This window comes from Mustelus asterias, chromosome 9 (assembly GCF_964213995.1).
Source record: "Mustelus asterias chromosome 9, sMusAst1.hap1.1, whole genome shotgun sequence".
Taxonomy (NCBI): domain Eukaryota; kingdom Metazoa; phylum Chordata; class Chondrichthyes; order Carcharhiniformes; family Triakidae; genus Mustelus; species Mustelus asterias.
Genome location: NC_135809.1, coordinates 41,284,161 through 41,303,000, shown reverse-complemented (window position 1 = coordinate 41,303,000; position 18,840 = coordinate 41,284,161). Strand labels below are relative to the sequence as shown.

The following is an 18,840-nucleotide window of genomic DNA, read 5'->3' as shown; positions in this document are numbered from 1 at the left end:
CCCTACCCTCTCATTCCTGGGACCTCCTGGACTTAACTTTTCAAAGGTCTCGGGACTTAGTCCCAGGCAGAGTGCTGCAGTACCGCCTCTGGCCACTGCAGCGCTGTGCCTGGCTGGCTTGAAGAGCTGTCGGTCAATCACAAGTGGGACTTTCTTCCAAGGGAGACGGATGTCCTGCCACTGCCAATCAATGCTCAAGTAAGCAATTAAGTGGCAGAGGGAATTTGAGAGTCAGCGGTTGTGTGACGGTGATCGGTACTTGCCATCCTTAAAATTCTCCCCATTTTGTTATTAATAATATATAATGCAAATTATAGCATTAGCCTAATATTTGCTGTATAAGTACCTTAACTGCTATAAAGAAGAAACATAAGAAAGTACAGATCTAGTTTAAATTCTTGTTGCAGTCTTCAGGCAGGAACATTCCTCAACAATTTTAGCTACAGTAACTATGGAGAAATATAGATTTTTAAATAAATGAGAATTCACTGAGAATTCAATTCATTCAGAACTATTTACTTATCAAAGTGATTGGGTTCCAGAAAAAAAATGTTAGCAGAAAATTGCATAAGTCAGTGAATGGATAGAGAACTTGCTAAAAAAGTTCTTCATCTGAATTTTCAGTTGGTTTTGGCCAATTTACTTCCCAATTATTCATCAAATCTGGAAATTGAAATGCGTATATACATAAGTGCTGCACTTAAATTGTGGCAATGCTCCCAGAGAAGTTCCCAACTCTTTTGGGAGCACTGTAACAGAAATAAGGCAACATAAGTGTTTTCGGCAGCAATAGACATCTATTCTTCTTAGCATTCCTGAAACCCAGTAAAATGCCTATAATGTAGGACAGAACTTGAGTGGATGTTCACGCCCCATTAAGTGATTAGAGCAGCTTAATCTAGGGATGCAGTTAAATATAAGAAGAATGCTCGGCAGATTAACAGATTTGTTAGTCACATTATTAGCCATATGCACCCAATAGCCCCGATCTTCAAAAATAAATCTGCCCAATAACTTTTCTCCTTCAAATAATACAAACAGCATAGACTGTAGCACAATGAAGGCTTCACAGCTTTTTCCTGGATATTGCTAATGATTTTTATCATTAATCGAGTAAACATTAATTGACTGTAAACATCCTCTGTTCATTGAATGCTGTAGCACAGAAGGAGGCCATTTGACCCATCGACTGTGCACTGGAATTGCTTCAATTTGCTGGAAATTATTTTTCTCTCTATTTTTTGAATATGTTTAATATTTTTGAGTTGTATTGCTAGTATTATTGGGAACTGTTTCAGCAATATTGCCATTTTAATTGTACACATTAATTCATTTTCATCACATCATTGGCATAGTAATTCTTTTCAGCCTGTTTCCCAATGAGGTTATTGAGATTCAGAAACCAAGTTAATCTTAATGAAATTAAGTAAATTAATAATGATTAGGATAATATACATGCAAATGTTAAAAACCTTCCATGGAAAATGACCATGAAAGATAGGTGTCTTATGTTCCTTTTTCAATGCTTGCTTTTTAATAGATTCCTCATGGCGACATTGGTGCAGGATGGGGATAATGTGATAAGCAAAATCAGTTCTAAATTAGTAGTCTATCTTTAAAGAAGAAATAAATATTTATATAGTATCATTTTAATCTCAGATAAATCCCAAGTGCATCATACAGAATGAGTTACATTGTGCCATTCCTATCATGTGTGATCATGGCAGTCATTTTGCACACAGCAGAATCCCACAAACAGTAATGTGATCATTGCACTGACCATTTCTAATGGTTGTTGGTTAAGGGAGAAAATATAATTGCATCCCTTATAAGCTTGAAGAAAGTTGTAAATCATGGATATGCTGTACAATGTAAATCAATTTGCATTGGTTTGTGTAGGAAAAGATGATGGAGCAAAATTAGGGTCGTTCTGGGCGTTAGAATACTGAGACTTAGAACTGTGAAATGAGTCATTGGCAAGTGTTCAACTTGCACACTTGCTGCCTATCATGAACTGAGTTTAGCTTTGCAACTGCTCCATCTTTGTGCAAGAGGTGGAAAAAGTGGTGGGGAGGCTGCATGGCTTCTTCTGGCTAATCATAGGTAGAATTGCTAGTATGTTCCAAGCAGGCTAATGGCCTGCTCCCTTGGCAGCAAAGGTGTTTGGGCAGGGCGAATGGAGAAACAATGTAGAAGTACCATGTGTAATGTTTTCATTGATCTTGAGCAAACGCTGTCATCCAATGCATGTTCCCTGCCCGGTTGATTTTTCTTTTTTATTGAAAGATTAGTGAAGTTACTGCCCTCAGTAGACACAGCGTTTGGTACTTCATGGTGCTTCACAGAATCCCTACAGTGTAGAAGGAGGCTATTTGGCTCATCGATCCTGCACCAATAACAATCCCACCCAGGGCCTACTCCCGTAACCCCGCTAATCTCCCTGACACTAAGGGGCAATTTACATGGCCAACCAAACTAACCCGCGCATCTTTGGAATGTGGGAGGAAACTGGAACACCCAGAGGAAACCCACGCAGACAAGGGGAGAACATGCAAACTCCACACAGACAGTCACCCGAGGCCAGATTTGAAACTGGTCTCTGGTGCTGTGAGGCAGCAGTGCTAACGACTATGCCACTGTGCCGCCCAACTTACCTGATACATGCATGTGCTTGCATACTGCCTGAGGTGACATCTCTCCTGATTTGTAAGGATCCAAATAGCATGAAAACTTGCTGCTGTCCCTGACTTTTGTTAGAAAATCTGCCCCTAATCCAGATATTGTTTGCAACATGTCATAGTTCAGCACATGATTCAACTTTCTAACAGCTTGTCTTGTGAAATAGAGGCGCCATGGGCAGGGCCTTGTTAAGTGAGCTTTATAAATATAGCTCTGTTTCAATAATTTTCCATTCTGAGTCATGCACTGCGACTGGAGTGTTATCTAATATTTCCTCAATGTTGAAAACACTTTTATAAAAAGGAGAATGACAAAACAATGTCATACAAATAATTTATTCCGTGGAAAGACTGAAACTCTTAGCAAGTAAAGATTTTCATAGAAATTTTCCCAGACCATAAAAAGGGGCGAGCAAAGGAGGAATTTTCCAAGTTTAAGCCACACTATTGGAAGAACAATTTGTGGTAACTTCACGACAATATTGCACACTAACATACTCCAGAAATAAAGCCACTTACTTATCAAGTAGATGATACCTTCATTGACCAACAACAATAGAAGTCCACACAGGAGGTGTATTTTTTTCAGCTTTAATTTTCACTATTTGGAACCTCTTCTTGAGATTGATCCTCCATGTCTTTGCAGGGAATAACCTTTGTGCTGTTTCTCCAATTATACTACTTTGAATGTGAGAGGAAAAACAGTACTTGGGTGAACAAGGAACAATTTGAAATTTGTCTAAGAAAGTTATTTTCTATCCTTAGCCTGTCTTGTCAGCCGATAGCAAATGTTTGTTAACAATGCGATGGAAATAGGCTTGATTGATCTGCCTTCCATGCAGCCTTCAGAAAAGCTTCTAAAACAGTGTGATGTATAGTGGCTATCACTTCAGCTTCATCATTGTAAAACAGCTGCAGCCATGCCCAGATTAAATGCTAACAGCGTTCCAGCCAGAGAGATACCTGATGCCCCTCCACACTCCTCTGCATTTTCCTGTGGAGAGAATAAAATTACAACATTAATTTAATATTCTTTCTCTATCTATTAACATTTTCTTCACACACTCCTGAAGATACTAATTTATGCTGAGATACAGTTCTGTGGATAATGTCAGCACCTCAGCCAAATAGCTGTCCTGCGTTAATCAGCCAAGACAGTGAGTACTGGCAACCTATTCAGTCATGGAGGGCGATTAGAGCTAAACTAGATCCTAAACCAAGATAATCTCATCCACACAAATGGGGAAAGAAAACTGACAGGTAAGGAGTCATGGCTGATGTAGTTCCTAGCAGTTAGTTCAGAGGGTATGGAATTAGTCATTTGTCTTTCTGTCTCCCTGTCAATAATCCCAAGACATGGTCAATACACCTCTGGAAAGAACGGACAAAACTTGTGCTTGTAAGTGACACTGTTGAAGTGGCGCCATCCGAATTATCCCTCTTCTTATGGAGATCCAACCTATCACTGTGCTTGATTTCTTAGATAAGAATTAAAGTAAAATGTGCCAGGAAATTGAAAGATTTGACAGAAAGCAGTGTTTTACCATTGCACTGTGCTTTATCCACCAACATATTGCTCCTCCAGATATCCTCCAATGGTGTGCTTTGAAATTAAAATCCATGTAAGATTTATAAAGTGTTATCATGCAGTACTTTGAATGTTGGTGAAACTGCTATAATAAAAACCAGCACCAAACAGATACCTGTCAGACTGTAATACTATTTCACTTCATTGCACCCTACGCATATAGATCGGCTATTTGTGGTACAAATTTGTCCTGAATTACACTTACCTCTGGATGGAATGCATGACAAGTATCGGGTCGACGCCTTAACTTTTGTGATCGCATACGGTCGCACTTAACCGATGCATTATTTACACTGGTGTTAAGAAACAAAAGTAAAATTATTAGAAATTATTAATTTCTGTAGAGATATTTGTCAACACTTAACAGCACTGAGTAGTAGTAGTTACTAATACCAATGACATCAAGGGACAGGAGGAAAGTGCGGGAAGATGGTGTTGGGGTAGAGGATCAACCATGATCTAATTAAATGGTGAAGAAGACTTGAGGGGATCAATGACCTACTTCTGTTCCTATGAGCCCTCCACTAGGTTTGCCAAGGTAAACACTGGATTCTAGTAAATTGTACAACATGGAGCAATTTTTTGTCTGTTGCTAAGTTGCCTCATGTGCTGCCGGATATTACTATTCTGATACTATTATATTATACCATGACTGGGAGGAAATTGAGGCATGCTTGAGTTGAGAGTGGGCTAATATGTCATTTCATTCCCTAGCAGTAGCTGACATATCACCACGGCCAGACTCTGACAAAACAGTTGTTATGATGTGGGGATGCCGGTGTTGGACTGGCGTGAGCACAGTAAGAGTTTTAACAACACCAGGTTAAAGTCCAACAGGTTTATTTGGTAGCAAATACCATTTGCTTCCAAATAAACCTGTTGGACTTTAACCTGGTGTTGTTAAAACTCTTACTGTGAAAACAGTTGTTGCCAGGGACAATGATCAGGATTTTCTGCATCCATTTGCATTGGGCAGGTTTGGCAAGAAGAGGGGAAAATATGACAAGTCCAAAGTTGCGTTTCACAACACAGGAACTGATCACCCCATCCCTTGTCAGTGGAGGACTGTGTTTCCCACTGTTCAACATTGGGAACCTGATTGTAATAAACTAACATATCATTTTCAGGCCCATATGCTGGAATTATTCCCCCACCTTAAATAATGCATCCACGGCAGTATGGTGTTAGAATGGCACGATGGTCGACTAGTCTCAGAAGGCGTGCACCTCGTGAGCGGTACTCTGAGGGGAGCTCAGAGGTAAGTGCAATGTTCAGGGAGGAGAGAGTTCTGCCAGGGTAATGCCAGGAGATGCCAGTTTGAAACCAGAGGGTGCTGGGGACTTGAACATAAACTCATTTAATCCACAAGCAGCTGATCTTTAAACTTGTTTGACGTTTGCCACTCATGCAGTCCTCATCAAATTGTCTTCTAGTGGAGCAATCTCTTCAAAGAAAAGTATTTTGATGATCTCTCTCCTTTCAGGAGAGGGGCTAATGAAGAGAATGTCTTCAGGGTCAATCTATTGTGTGGCTCTTTAAGCTAAAAGTGTATGCTAATTGCTTAAACAAAGCTGGCAGCATGGTGGCACAGTGGTTAGCACTGCTGCCTCACAGCACCAGGGACCCGGATTCAATTCCGGCCTTGGGTGACTGTCTGTGTGGAGTTTGTACATTCTCCCCTTGTCTGCGTGGTTTCCTTCTGGTGCTCTGGTTTCCTCTCACAGTGCAAAGATATGCAGGTTAGGGGTATTGGGCATGTTAAATTGCCCCTTAGTATCAGGGGGATTAGCAGGATAAATATGTGAGGTTACAGGGATAGGGACTGGGTGGAACTGTTATTGATGCAGGCTCGATGAGCTGAGTGGACTCCTTTTGTACTGTAGAGATTCTGTGAAACTCAATAGGAGATACATGAACTCTTTTTCGTCTAAATTAAGAAGTGTGGAGATGGCAGTTATGAAATATTTTTGCTTTCTTATTTATGGATGAACAAGGCCAAAATAATAATTTGATTTGCTACAGGTGGCCAAAAGATTCCATCCCCTGCCTCAGCTGTTTGTCAATGCATGTTTTATATAGTGCTGATGCAATATATGTTATGTAAAGGATATATTTCACTTCTTCTGGTTCCAGTGTGACTGGTGGGAAGATGCTGCAGTCACAGTCGGCCTCAGTTACCAGGAGGAGTAGATTACTACTTTCAATGTTTTGTACCACAAACATTCTGGAAAAGAAAGAAAGTACATCAGAACTTTGAAGTACATGATCATTAGGGGTGTTTTCAACATTTTTCCAATTAAATACTTATAAGCTTGTTCTCTTAATAACTTTCCCCATTTTAACTTCCTGTAAGAAACTTAGTCATCACACACATGAGGGGAAGGTGTGGGGATGAGACCAGCACACAAGAAAGCCTAAGTACTGAAGGAATGGATGAAGACTGAGGATAAGAAAGTAACAGTTAAATATTCAGAGGCAGGTAAAAAGTTAAGGAAAATCAAACAGATAAGAAACCTGTTTTCAGTGACTGTGGGCTTGTAGATGGCTTTCATCTTGTTTGCTGACTGTGGCGCTAAAAAGGTACCTAAGAAAAACCAAACAGCGTGCCTCAATAACTATCTGCCGGTGGCTCTGACATTCATCATTATGAAGTGCTTCGAAAGGCTAGTCATGGCACGAATCAATCCCAGCCTCCTGGACTGCCTGGATCCACTACAGTTTGCCTATCGCCATAACAGGTCCACAGCAGATGCCATCTCTCTGGCCCTGCACTCAACCCTGGCACTCCTAGATAACAAGGACATCTATGTCAGACTCCTATTCATTGACTACAGCTCAGCCTTCAACACCATTATTCCCACGAAACTCATCTCCAAGCTCTGTGGCCCGGGCCTCGGCACCTCCCTCTGTGACTGGATCCTGAACTTCCTAACTCACAGACCACAATCAGTAAGGATAAGCAACTACACCTCCACGATCATCCTCAACACCAGTGCCCCACAAGGCTGTGTTCTCAGCACCCTACTATACTCCTTATACACCTATGACTGTGGCCAAATTCCCCTCCAATTCGATTTTCAAGTTTGCTGACGACACCACCGTGTGTTGGATCTCAAACAATGATGAGACAGAGTACAGGAATGAGATAGATAATCTGGTGAACTGGTGCGGCAACAATAATCTCTCCCTCAATGTCAACAAAACGAAGGAGATTGTCATCGACTTCAGGAAGCATAAAGGAGAACATGCCCCTGACTACATCAAAGGGGAACGAAGTAGAAAGGGTTGAGGGCTTCAAGTTTTTAGGTGTCCAGATCACCAACAACCTGTCGTGGTTCCCCCATGCCAACATTATAGTTAAGAAAGTCCACCAACATCTCTACTTTCTCAGAAGACGAAGGAAATTTGGCATGTCAGCTATGACTCTCATCAACTTTTACAGATGCACCATAGAAAGCATTCTTTCTAGTTGTATCACAGCTTGGTATGGCTCCTGCTCTGCCCAAGACCGCAAGGAACTACAAAAGGTCGTGAATGTAGCCCAATCCATCATGCGAACTAGCCTCCCATCCATTGACTCTGTCTACACTTGCCGCTGCCTCGGCAAAGCAGCCAGCATGATTAAGGACCCCATGCCCCCTGCACATTCTCTCTTCCACCTTCTTCCTTCGGGAAAAAGATACAAAGTTCTGAGGTCACGCACCAACCGACTCAAGAACAGCTTCTTCCCTGCTGCCGTCAAACTTTTGAATGGACCTTCCTTGCATTAAGTTGATCTTTCTCTACACCCTAGCTATGACTGTAACACTACATTCTGCACTCTCTCATTTCCTTCTGTATGAACGATGCGTTTTGTCTGTATAGCGCGCAAGAAACAATACTTTTCACTGTATGTTAATACATGTGACAATAATAAATCAAATCAAAATCAAAGAGCAAAATCATTGAATATATCTGGGCTTCATCCTGTGCTCCTCCTCCATGATAATTGAATACAAGAGCATGCTCATGGGGAATGTCATAATTCTTTATGTAAAGCATTTATGTGGGAGCTGCTGGGGGATGGGGCGGCGGGGGGGGGGGGGGGGGGGGGGGGGAGGGTGGGTGGGTGGGGGTTGTGAGCATGTGGGCAGGGGTGCATCTGCTCCACACATTGAAGAGCTGGATGATAGAGGAATTGATGGCCATCTTAATAGTAAAACAAAATCAAGCTGGGCCAGATTTTGAATGGTATGCTTCTTGACAACTATCTTGCATTGCCACGTAGTATCCTTTATATTTTGTTAGACACAATCTGTGCACTCAGGGCATGCAGCCCATTCTGTTGAGGTAACTGAGGAGTTGACTGACAGAGCCTGCGAATCAATGTGGATTTTACCTTGGGAAAATGAGGAGTCCTGTAAAAGTGGATGACTCTATCTTGCAGCTACTTTGCTTTGCTGCTAAAGGTAATGGATTTGTCAGATTTGCTGTAAATGTGCCAGTCCCTTGAAAATCCATTCTTCAATTAGATCCTAGCTAATTTTATTGGAATATTGTAGCTGCCTGAAATTAGTATGTCATAAAAATTAACTGTGGTTGGCAGCCACATAGCTACAGAAAAGGGCAGCAATTGTAGATGTGTGTTACTTCAAGTCCTCATTCAGTCGGCGGTGGAACTTCTTTATTATCTCTTTGGAGAAGCGCACTCTTTGAATACAAATCTCCTCACAAAGGTCTTCATGTGACCTGTGTAGCCTGCAGTTTCTGTGGAATGGGTAACTGATGGTTTACAATCCTCTTTTAATGCTGTCCAGCTTTCTTTTGCTTCATCCTGTGCTCCTCCTCCATGATAATTGAATACAAGAGCATGCTCATGGGGAATGTCATAATTCTTTATGTAAAGCATTTATGTGGGAGCTGCTGGGGGATGGGGCGGCGGGGGCAGGGGGGGGGAGGGAGGGAGGGTGGGTGGGTGGGGGTTGTGAGCATGTGGGCAGGGGTGCAAATCCAATTGTGTACTCATGCGGTCAAAAGCACCGAATCGGTGCAGACACATGTTAAATATTGATATAAAAAGTTATTACTGACAACAGAAATTGGCTCAATTGATAGCACACTCACTTCTGAGCCAGAAGGCTGTGGCTTTTAGACTTGAGCACAAAAATCTAGCCTGATGCTCCAGTGTGGTGTTGAGAGATTGCTGCACTGTCGGAGGTGCAGTCTTTTAGAAAACACAATAAACTGAGGACCCATCTACTCTTTCAGGTGGACATATAATGTCTCATTGCAATATTTGGAAGGATGTATCATGCCTAGTGTGCTGGCCAATATTTATCCCTCAGTCAACATTCTAACAAAAAACAGATTATCTGGTCATGATCACATTACTGCTTCTGGGAGCTTACTGTGCAAAAATTGGCTGCTATGTTCCTTACACTGCAACAGTGACTGCATTTCAAAAGTATTGCATTGCTCCTGAAGGATATCATAAAAAAGCAAGCATTTATTTCTTTATAGTATATGTAAGTGAGCTTACTTAGTGTTAATTGTATATTAATTATGTTTTATTGTACTCAGATGGAGAGAATTAATTGGGGATTGAATTGTGTTCCAAAAATTGGAACAGACTTAAACTGGGGTTTCTGGGTTGGTTGGTGCATGATAATAAAATCTTTCTAAATAAAAATTTATAAAAGTATGTAATGATTGGCTCCACTTCTATCCTTCTCTGTTGGGTTTTCTTGAGTAGAACATTGGGATCTGTTGGACAATATGCAGGAAGGTGAAAAACGTACAAGGAAATTTGACCCTGGGGTGGAAAACCAGTGTCTCTGTCTCATTTTGCTACTAAACAATTACTTGTCCTGATCTCACACTGAAATTATGCTGAAAACAGTGTGCGATATCTAAGCTAAAGAATCTAAGATAGTAATTGAAATGGGCGATATCGTGTTGGTACAGTAGAGGGTATTTCACGGAGGTCAATTGGGACTGAGATGAGGGTGTTTCAATTCGCAGCAGCTCATGTTACATGTGATCTGACAGTAGTTGGAGCTGACACTTCAAATGGGAGACAATTGCATTTCCTGATGCTAACATACTTTACCTTGATGAGCACAAGACAATTACATTATACATCATGCTGACTAATTAATTATATTAAATACCATTAAAGAGAGAAGTTTCATTTTTGGCAAATACGTCCTTTCATATCTGTAATTGTTAACATTCAGCCACAGAGCAGCAGGTGCTTGGTTTGTTTTTCTCTGAGGAATTTATTGCTATTAGACATTCCTACAGCTGGTGCATCCAATTTACCACATGAATCAGTCAGGAGGAAAAGCAATGGAATGTTGCTTCTTTTTTAATGCACCTTGTAAATGATTTCTCGACTAGACTTTGATCAGCTGCCCATTAGGATTTCTGTTTGCAGGATGTGAGTGAAATTTGTTCAGCCACATCCTCCTGTAAACTTTTAAAATCGGATATTATCTTTTACAAGCCAAGGTCCAAGGAGGCTATTTCCTTGTAGTGCCATGCTGCAGACAGTTTTCAAAATTCTTCACATTACAAACATTTTACAGGCATCTTTCTACTCTGCTTTCATAGGGACTAGTGTTGGTAATAGGACTAAATGTTCAACATTGGTGTAAGAAGGCTAATCTGCTGCAACCTTTATTTCATAGAAATAGATACTTGCGGCACTATTATTTAGTTTACAAATGATTTCCCAATCTAGCTTTCCTCTGCACCTTGATGGAGATGATATCCACAATTTGGCTATACTAAAGTTGAGCTTGAATTACTAATTAATGTTTCCGCCAGGTTTGAAAGCAAGCAGTTTTAGAACAAAGATATATTCTAGAAGATGTTCATGGACCTCATGAAAATTCATCTTTTGAACAGAAACAACAGTATAAACCAAACCATTGTAGCAGGTAAGTGGTTAGCCATTCTAAAATTTTGGCGGATTCCAGAGTTGGTCCAAAACATGGCCCACACTTACACTGGGTAATGAGAAGACCCTGCTGGATCCTGCACTTTTAGCTAATATTAATAATTTGTTTAATCTTGTCGTACGTGTGTTACATGCAGAGGGGGTTGTTCAATCCCCTTAAAGGGTTGATTAACTAGTTTTGGTGGAAGCTGGCCTTCATTGTCAAAAGATGGCTGGTGTACCTGCAAGAATAGTTCATTTGCTTCCAAAAGCCTGAAAAATCCTGCTGAAGTTGATACGTCTACTTGGGCCAAAAAGAAATCCCCCAATGGCTACTGTGCAGCAGGTATGACAATAGGTGGCCAACTATATAAATGCTGTCTCCTCTGTGAATCATCCTCGGAACCAGGTGAGGAAATGTTCTCTCAATTAAGGAAACGTGCCAAGGTAGGAAAATCAATTCATCCCTAAACAAAGCAGGAGAATGGACCAAGCAGTGTATGATCTGTTGGTCGTTCTGTAATGCAGCACTGATAGTATCTTAGATTACTAACTTAAATACTGAACCTGAACCTTCACCTCCAGCTCGCTAAATATACAGGTTTACCTTTCACAAGTCTTGTGCATTCCCTCACCATTTCACTAAATGACTGTTGCAAATATGGATCTACTTTAGAAACCTTCTTGTAATCTCTTGTTATCATTTGATCTCACAAGTGGTTTGGACAGCTTACATTTTATGGAAGCTGATTCTCACTGTTCTATATCTGCTTGTATGAGAGCAAAACCAGGGGATGTATCAATGATAATGCATGAGTACTTTCTCAATCTCTCCACAGGTGGACAAAGTGAATTCTTGGTGAAATGAACTTTGAAATGAATTGTTAAGTGGCTTAGTTATTTTATTTCACAGCGTATAACATGGAACAATATGGTCATCTTCACTTTGTTTGACCAGTACAACTTCACTTTTTGTGCAATGATACAAAATAAAGAACGTCAGCTGATCATCCCATTTGACGTCAACAAGATGTCTTCTAGGCATCTCTCCACATTTCTAATTCGTTGGTTCAGCAAAGCTTCTTGCAACATTTCCCTGAAGTAAACCTGACTTCCCACTCAGTCTGTTTCCAAGAGTTGGATTCCAGTATCATTTAATCAAATTGACTATCCCTATCCATGAGAAGAATTCATCAAATCAACCCAGCAATGATCCCTGCAGAGTTCGCATTTCACCAATGAGTGCGAGCGATCACTTGAATGCCAGTTCAAACATCCAATCTGAATTATAATCGACATCTCCTGTCCCTTTTATCCCGTGAATGTAACTTAAGAGCTAAGATTTTCTTGTGAGCAGGATTTAAAAAAATATATTGATTTTGATTTGATTTATTATTGTCACATGTATTAGAATACAGTGAAAAGTATTGTTTCTTGCGCGCTATACAGACAAAGCATACCATTCATAGAGAGGGAAACAGAGTGCAGAATGTGGTGTTACAGTCATAGCTAGGGTGTAGAGAAAGATCAACTTAATGCAAGATAGATCCATTAGAAGCTGTTCTTGAGTCGGTTGCTACGTGACCTCAGACTTTTGTATCTTTTTCCCAACGGAACAAGGTGGAAGAAAGAATGTCCGGGGTGCGTGGGGTCCTTAATTATGCTGGCTGCTTTGCCGAGGTAGCGGGAAGTGTAGACAGAGTCAATGGAAGGGAGGCTGGTTTGCGCCAAAGTCTCATTGTAACAAAATTCATGAAGTGTAACAGGCTCCTAGAACTCTCTGCAAACCCTCTCACATTGCTCCATATTTTCCTTGCTATAATGTGCTGGATCATCAAACTCATTTTCTTCAGAAATACATGTTCCCTTCTTTGTGTAGGGATTTGCCAAATAAAGAAGCTGATGATAGAAAGCAATTCATAGAAATCATAGAAACCCTACAGTACAGAAAGAGGCCATTCGGCCATCGAGTCTGCACTGACCACAATCCCACCCAGGCCCTACCCCCATATCCCTACATATTTTACCCGCTAATCCTTCTAATCTACGCATCCCAGGACACTAAGGGGCAATTTTAGCATGGCCAATCAACCTAACCCGCACATCTTTGGACTGTGGGAGGAAACCGGAGCACCCGGAGGAAACCCACGCAGACACGAGGAGAATGTGCAAACTCCACACAGACAGTGACCCAAGCCGGGAATCGAACCCAGGTCCCTGGAGCTGTGAAGCAGCAGTGCTAACCACTGTGCTACCGTGCCGCCTCAATTGTGACATGATACAGAATCATAGAATGATTGAAACACAGTGGAGGAGGCCGTTCTACCCATTGGCTGGCTATCTGCAAGAGCAATTTAGCTAGTCTCACCCATTCCCATTCCCCGTACCCCTGCAATGTATTTTCCCTTTAGCTGTTTAGCCAATTCACCTTTGAAAGCCTCAAATGAATCTGCATCCACCACCCATTCAGGCAGTGCATTCCAGATCCTAAATACTCGCTGCATAGAATTTCTTGGGGGTAGTGCAGTGGCACACTGGTTAGTACTGCTGATTCACAACGCCAGGGACCTGGGTTCAATTCCGGCCTTCGGTCACTGTCTGTGTGGAGTTTGCACATTCTCCCCGTGTCTACATGGGTTTCCTCCAAGTTCTCCGGTTTCCTCCCAAAATCCAAAGATGTGCAGGTTAGGTTGATTGGCCATAATAAATTGCCTCTTGGTGTCAGGCAGATTAACAGGGTAAATACGTGGGATTACAGGGATAGGGCCTAAAATTATTGTCGGTGCAGGCACGATGGGCTGAATGTCCTCCCTCTGCACTGTAGGGATTCTATGCTTAAAAAGGTTTCCTCATGTCAACTTTGGGATATTTTGCTAATTACTTTAAATCAGTGTCCTCAGGTTCCTGATGATTTCAGCAATGGGAATAATTTCTTTCTACCTACCTCTGTTTGGACCCCTCATGCTTTTGAACGCCTCCAGCAGGAGAACAATCCCTGGTTCTCCAATCTATAAATGAAGTCCCACATCTCTGGAATCATTCTTATAATTTTTCCTGTATTTTCCCTCAATCATTCCATCCTTTCTAAAGTGTGGTGCAGTAGAAGATTGAGGAAAGGGCTGTCCCACCAAAGACCACGGTCCTCTTATTGGTAAGCTGCAGAGAGGCCTAGACATGGCCAAGTAACCCAACGCCCCCAAAACAGGTGCAACATTGTTTAAATATGCAAATTTGGGCCCTTTGCTGGCTGTAGGATCTTGATACAAATGGTGGAGTGTTGGGTATTAAGCAGTTTAACGAGCCTAAATGGGATGGGGGCTGCTCATAAAAAGTTTAGATGCTTTTAGAATGTTTATATTTGCAGCTCAAAAGGACTAGGAGTCTTCCCCTACGTCAATAATCTCCGGTCTGCTCCCAGGCTGTTTGAATGTTTCCTTCTAATTAATTTAACTAAATGATAGGAGTATTGCTGAAGAAACAGACAAGCTGTTGAAACATTTCCTCTCGCACTCATCAGGACAGATTAACAAGAATATGGAGTTTTAAAGGGAAAACAATTTATACGGTAAGAGAAAAGGGTGCTGATTTGTTGACAAGTGTGCTGTTATTGGTAGGGGGATGGCAATGGAGAATGCATCAGGGAACAGTTAACTGCCAAGCTTTTGTTTAAAATCAAACCAAGTAGGCCAAGTCTGATTGGTCAACATATTGCCATGGAGAATGAGGCAGGGATTAACTGTCCCCCAAGCTTTTATTTGGATGGTGTTGCCGTGCGATCCCCTCTAGGTCCAGTCTCACCAACACCTTTGTCAGTTTCCATGAGAAATGCATCTTCAATGAAATGACCTCTGATATGTAGATGATACTTTTGATGTGTTTGAATCTGCAGCTACATTAATAGTTTCTGTAAACACCTAAATGCACTCCATCATGTGCTCAAATTCACCTTTGAAATGGAGTAGTCAAATGAGCTCCCTTTCCTTAATGTGCTAGTTGAGAGATCTGCCAATGAGTTCTCTACTACTGTCTACCGCAAGCCTACCTTCACTGGTTAGTTTATGCGTTTGGGTCCCCACAGTACCATATGTTCTAAGATTGGCCTTATCAGCAAACTCATAAATAATTTCTGAGCCATTTGCTCACCATGCACACGTGATGTCAAAATGGGCACATCAAAGCTATTCTGCGGGATAATGGCTACTCCAATCAGATCATTGCTCACTGTATATCATACAAACTCATGAGCAGGCCAAAGGTCTGGTTCTGAAAGGTGCCCAGCCTACCTCAGATTACCCTGCAAGGGTGAGGTGCTTCAATTCGAGCAACTGGTGAAGCTAGTTGTTTCACTCTGCTACTATACAGTAGCAACATGAGTGGTATTCGCCACTAACAGGATGCTGTTTTTAAACCAAAAAGATGTCTGCGTACTATATAAAAGAGTAATGTGGTATATGAATTTCAGTGCTGGTGTTATGCAAAGTATGTAGGCTGTATGTTCCAATGAATGGGGGTATGTATCAAATAGCATGTCCCTTTTGCTGTTCACAACGGCAAAGTACTTACTGTACTAAACCAGCTTGTGCTTGCAAAACTCAGAACAAGTTTCTTCCTGCTGTGCAAATTTTTTAGCGCAGTGGGCAGGGCGAATCACACACCGGCCGATTCGTGGGGTTCCCGCAGGCGTTCGCGCCATTTGTGTCTCCCAGAGCTGGATTTCCGACGGCGTCTGCGCCACACCGGAAATCGGCTGGAAGACAGGGTCTGCACTCAAATAGTATTTAGCATACTATTTAAATGCTATTAGTGGGTCCGGGATGGAATTCTCCGGAGCCGCTAGCATCTCCCACCCCGCCAGAGTGTTTCACTCCACTTTTGAGGAACTAGCTGCCCAACCCCGTTGGAGTGAAGGGGGGACAATTGGGGGCCACGAGGGGGTCAGGCAGTGGGAGGGGGTAGTGCCCCCTGGGCATGGGCACCTTGGCAATGCCAGTCTGGGCTCCCTGGCACTGTCCAAGGGGCAAAGTGCCCATGCCCAGGGGGCACCTTGGCACAGCCCATTGGGCATGGGATAGTTCCAAGTTCAGGCATATGGGGGCGGGGCCTGGGGGGTGATCGGTGGGGGCGGGGGGTCCTGTTGCCATTCTGCATTAGGAACGGTCGGGGCAGAAGGGAGGCCAGTGATCGGGTGGGCTGGGGGGGTGGTCTGCCTAGGGGGGTGGTGGGGGGGGGCGGTCTGCACTGTGGGGGAGGCTGGAGATCGGGGCGATCTGGGATGGGGGGGTTGGGGCTGGCCCGGGAATGGTCGGAGAGGCTGCGATTGGGCCGTGGGGGCTTTGGGGGAGCAGCGCTGCGGGGGTCCTTGGCCAACCAGTGATTGAGCTGACCAGCAAATGGGAGGCTGACAGTTCGGGGCCACTGCGCATGCTGGTTTCAGCCTCCCTGGTGGGAATAAGCCACGCCCCCTGAAATCTAATGATATTCATGGTGGTGGCCTCTGCATTGCACAGAGTGTGGGCGATTATAGTCTGAACTCCCACTGAAAAAAACAACGTGAATTACTCCAGTTTTTCTGCGAATTCAACATTTAGAATTTTTTTTGGGAGAATTCTGGTTATAGGAGCCCGGTTCTACCATCAAGTTGCACCTGTTTTCAGGCGCGAAAACTTGCTAAAGTTGGGCGTGAGGCGAGTAACGCGATCCGCGCCTGCCTCCGCGCTGGTTCCTCCTTTACCAAAGCCCCGAAAATGGCCGCAATCTGGACTGCGCCCGAAACAGTGCGACGGCCATTTAAATGCATTTACATGCATTTAAATTGACTTAATGGGCTGCATGTACAACCTTACCAGCATTTTCCCCTTTACCCCATATTCCCCCATCCAGAATTGGTGTGAAACAGACATGCTCCACCAAAGTCTGATTCGGGCGCTCTAGATAGTGAGGAGGTAAGTGCTGAGTGTCTGAAGGCTCTTTACTTCGGTGGGGGGGGGGGGGGGGGGGGGGGGGGGAGAGGGGCAGTCCACTGCCACTCTGCCTGAGTTCAGTGGGGGGGGGGGGGGGGGGGGAAAGAGGGGAGTGGCCTGCAATCACTCTGGGTGGCGGAGTGGGTGAGGGGATAAGGGGGTCAGTAATGTTGGGGGGGAGTGGGGCAATGTCTGTGGGGGCCAGGGAGAGACATTATCCGGCCCGGGAGGGATGTGGCAGGGGAGCCGCATTCTATCTTTTTTTTCCTGCACATGCGCAGTTGGAGGCACCGATCGGAGCTGCAGGATTGCGGGTGCATTAAGCCCCGTCCACAGGCTTCTGGAGCATGATTTGGAATTGCTGATATTTTTTCAGGCAGAGTGCGTATGGGGTTCCTGAGAACAGGTCTGAACGTGGGATCCGAAACACTCCCAATTTCAAATCTACCCAGCACTTCAAAATGGTAAAATAGGGCCCATAGTGTCCAACATTTGATGTGATTCCTCGATTAGACAACACTTGCTAAACAATCCAGATTGTGCTAAGAATTATACTGACAATCAATTTAAGATTAACAGTCGGATTCGGTGTGTGGCTGGTTTACACACGCTCGAAGCCACATATATTCACACACTGGGCCCTGTCCTTTGCAGAAAGAAAGAACATGTCCACACACTGCACCATTTTCAACTAAACAAAAACTTTGTGGACAACCTGGTTCATTCCCCTTGGCAATGCTTTGACCAATCCGAGTCAACTTGCCTAATTTGAATTGGAACAAAAGCTTATCAGTTAACTATTCCTGGGAGCATTCTCAATGGTAATGCCTCTACCAATCTGAGTCCACTTGCCCACCAATCAGCACCTTCGTCTCATGCAGTATAAATTGTTCTTCCCTTTGAGTTTTGATATCGTTGCAAATCTTTCCCGATGAGTGCAAGAGGAAAAGCTTCAACAACGTATCTCTTTTTCCAACTATACTCAAGTTATGCATTACCAAGCAACTATTTAAATGATGTGAGTTCAGCACTTCCTCTGTAGAGGACTGTTCCCATGACTGAGAATAAGTACAACATGAAGCAAGAATAGGGCCACAGGAAGTGAAAATCAGCATTATAAGAACCAGAAACATTGTACAATTACTGAGTACAGTATCAGGATCTAATTAAAGGAACTGGAAGAGGCTAAAATAAGACAAGAGGAAATGGCATCAATTGAAGTCAGGGGCAGATTACAGAGGTATAATCATTTTATTAATTGGTTGCACCCCCTGCTAAATTGCTGCTGGGAATTTTATTTAACTTATTTTGCTCGAGCCTGACAACTTATTGACTTCTCATTTAAATAGACTATTTCCCTCTCTCGTTTTAAAAATATTTATTTGGGAAATTTAGGACTGCAATCAGAGTTAATATTGAGTACTGCAAATCAGAGCTATTTCAATTCTAAACATTATAAATCTTTTTTAACTGACGGTGGTGGAAATATGCTGTAATTGTTCATTTCTGAGCAGACAGGTCAGTATCAGCACAGCATGTATTCATATGAGAGACAGGCACACAGCTGGAGAACACCGCTCTTTCCTACTCTATATTGCTTCAGGACTTTGCTGGCACTGACTCAGTGTTGAGATGGAGCAGATGCCAGCAAGGCAGCTAAGTCTATTGGAAGCTCCACTGTTATAAAACAATTTT

At 42.8% G+C, this 18,840-nt stretch overlaps 1 protein-coding gene across 1 annotated transcript in view; it reads right to left on the bottom strand.

Moving 5' to 3' along the window:
- Positions 1-3,576: 3,576 nt before the first annotated feature.
- The window catches only part of LOC144499221 (voltage-dependent calcium channel subunit alpha-2/delta-4-like), a 422,353-nt gene continuing 407,089 nt past the window's right edge, over positions 3,577-18,840 (bottom strand). The window contains exons 36-38 of the mRNA XM_078221339.1: positions 6,378-6,490; positions 4,472-4,554; positions 3,577-3,672 (exon numbers count right to left, since the gene is read on the bottom strand). Coding sequence (XP_078077465.1) covers positions 3,577-3,672; positions 4,472-4,554; positions 6,378-6,490 — 292 coding nt within the window. The remainder of the gene's footprint in view (positions 3,673-4,471; positions 4,555-6,377; positions 6,491-18,840) is intronic.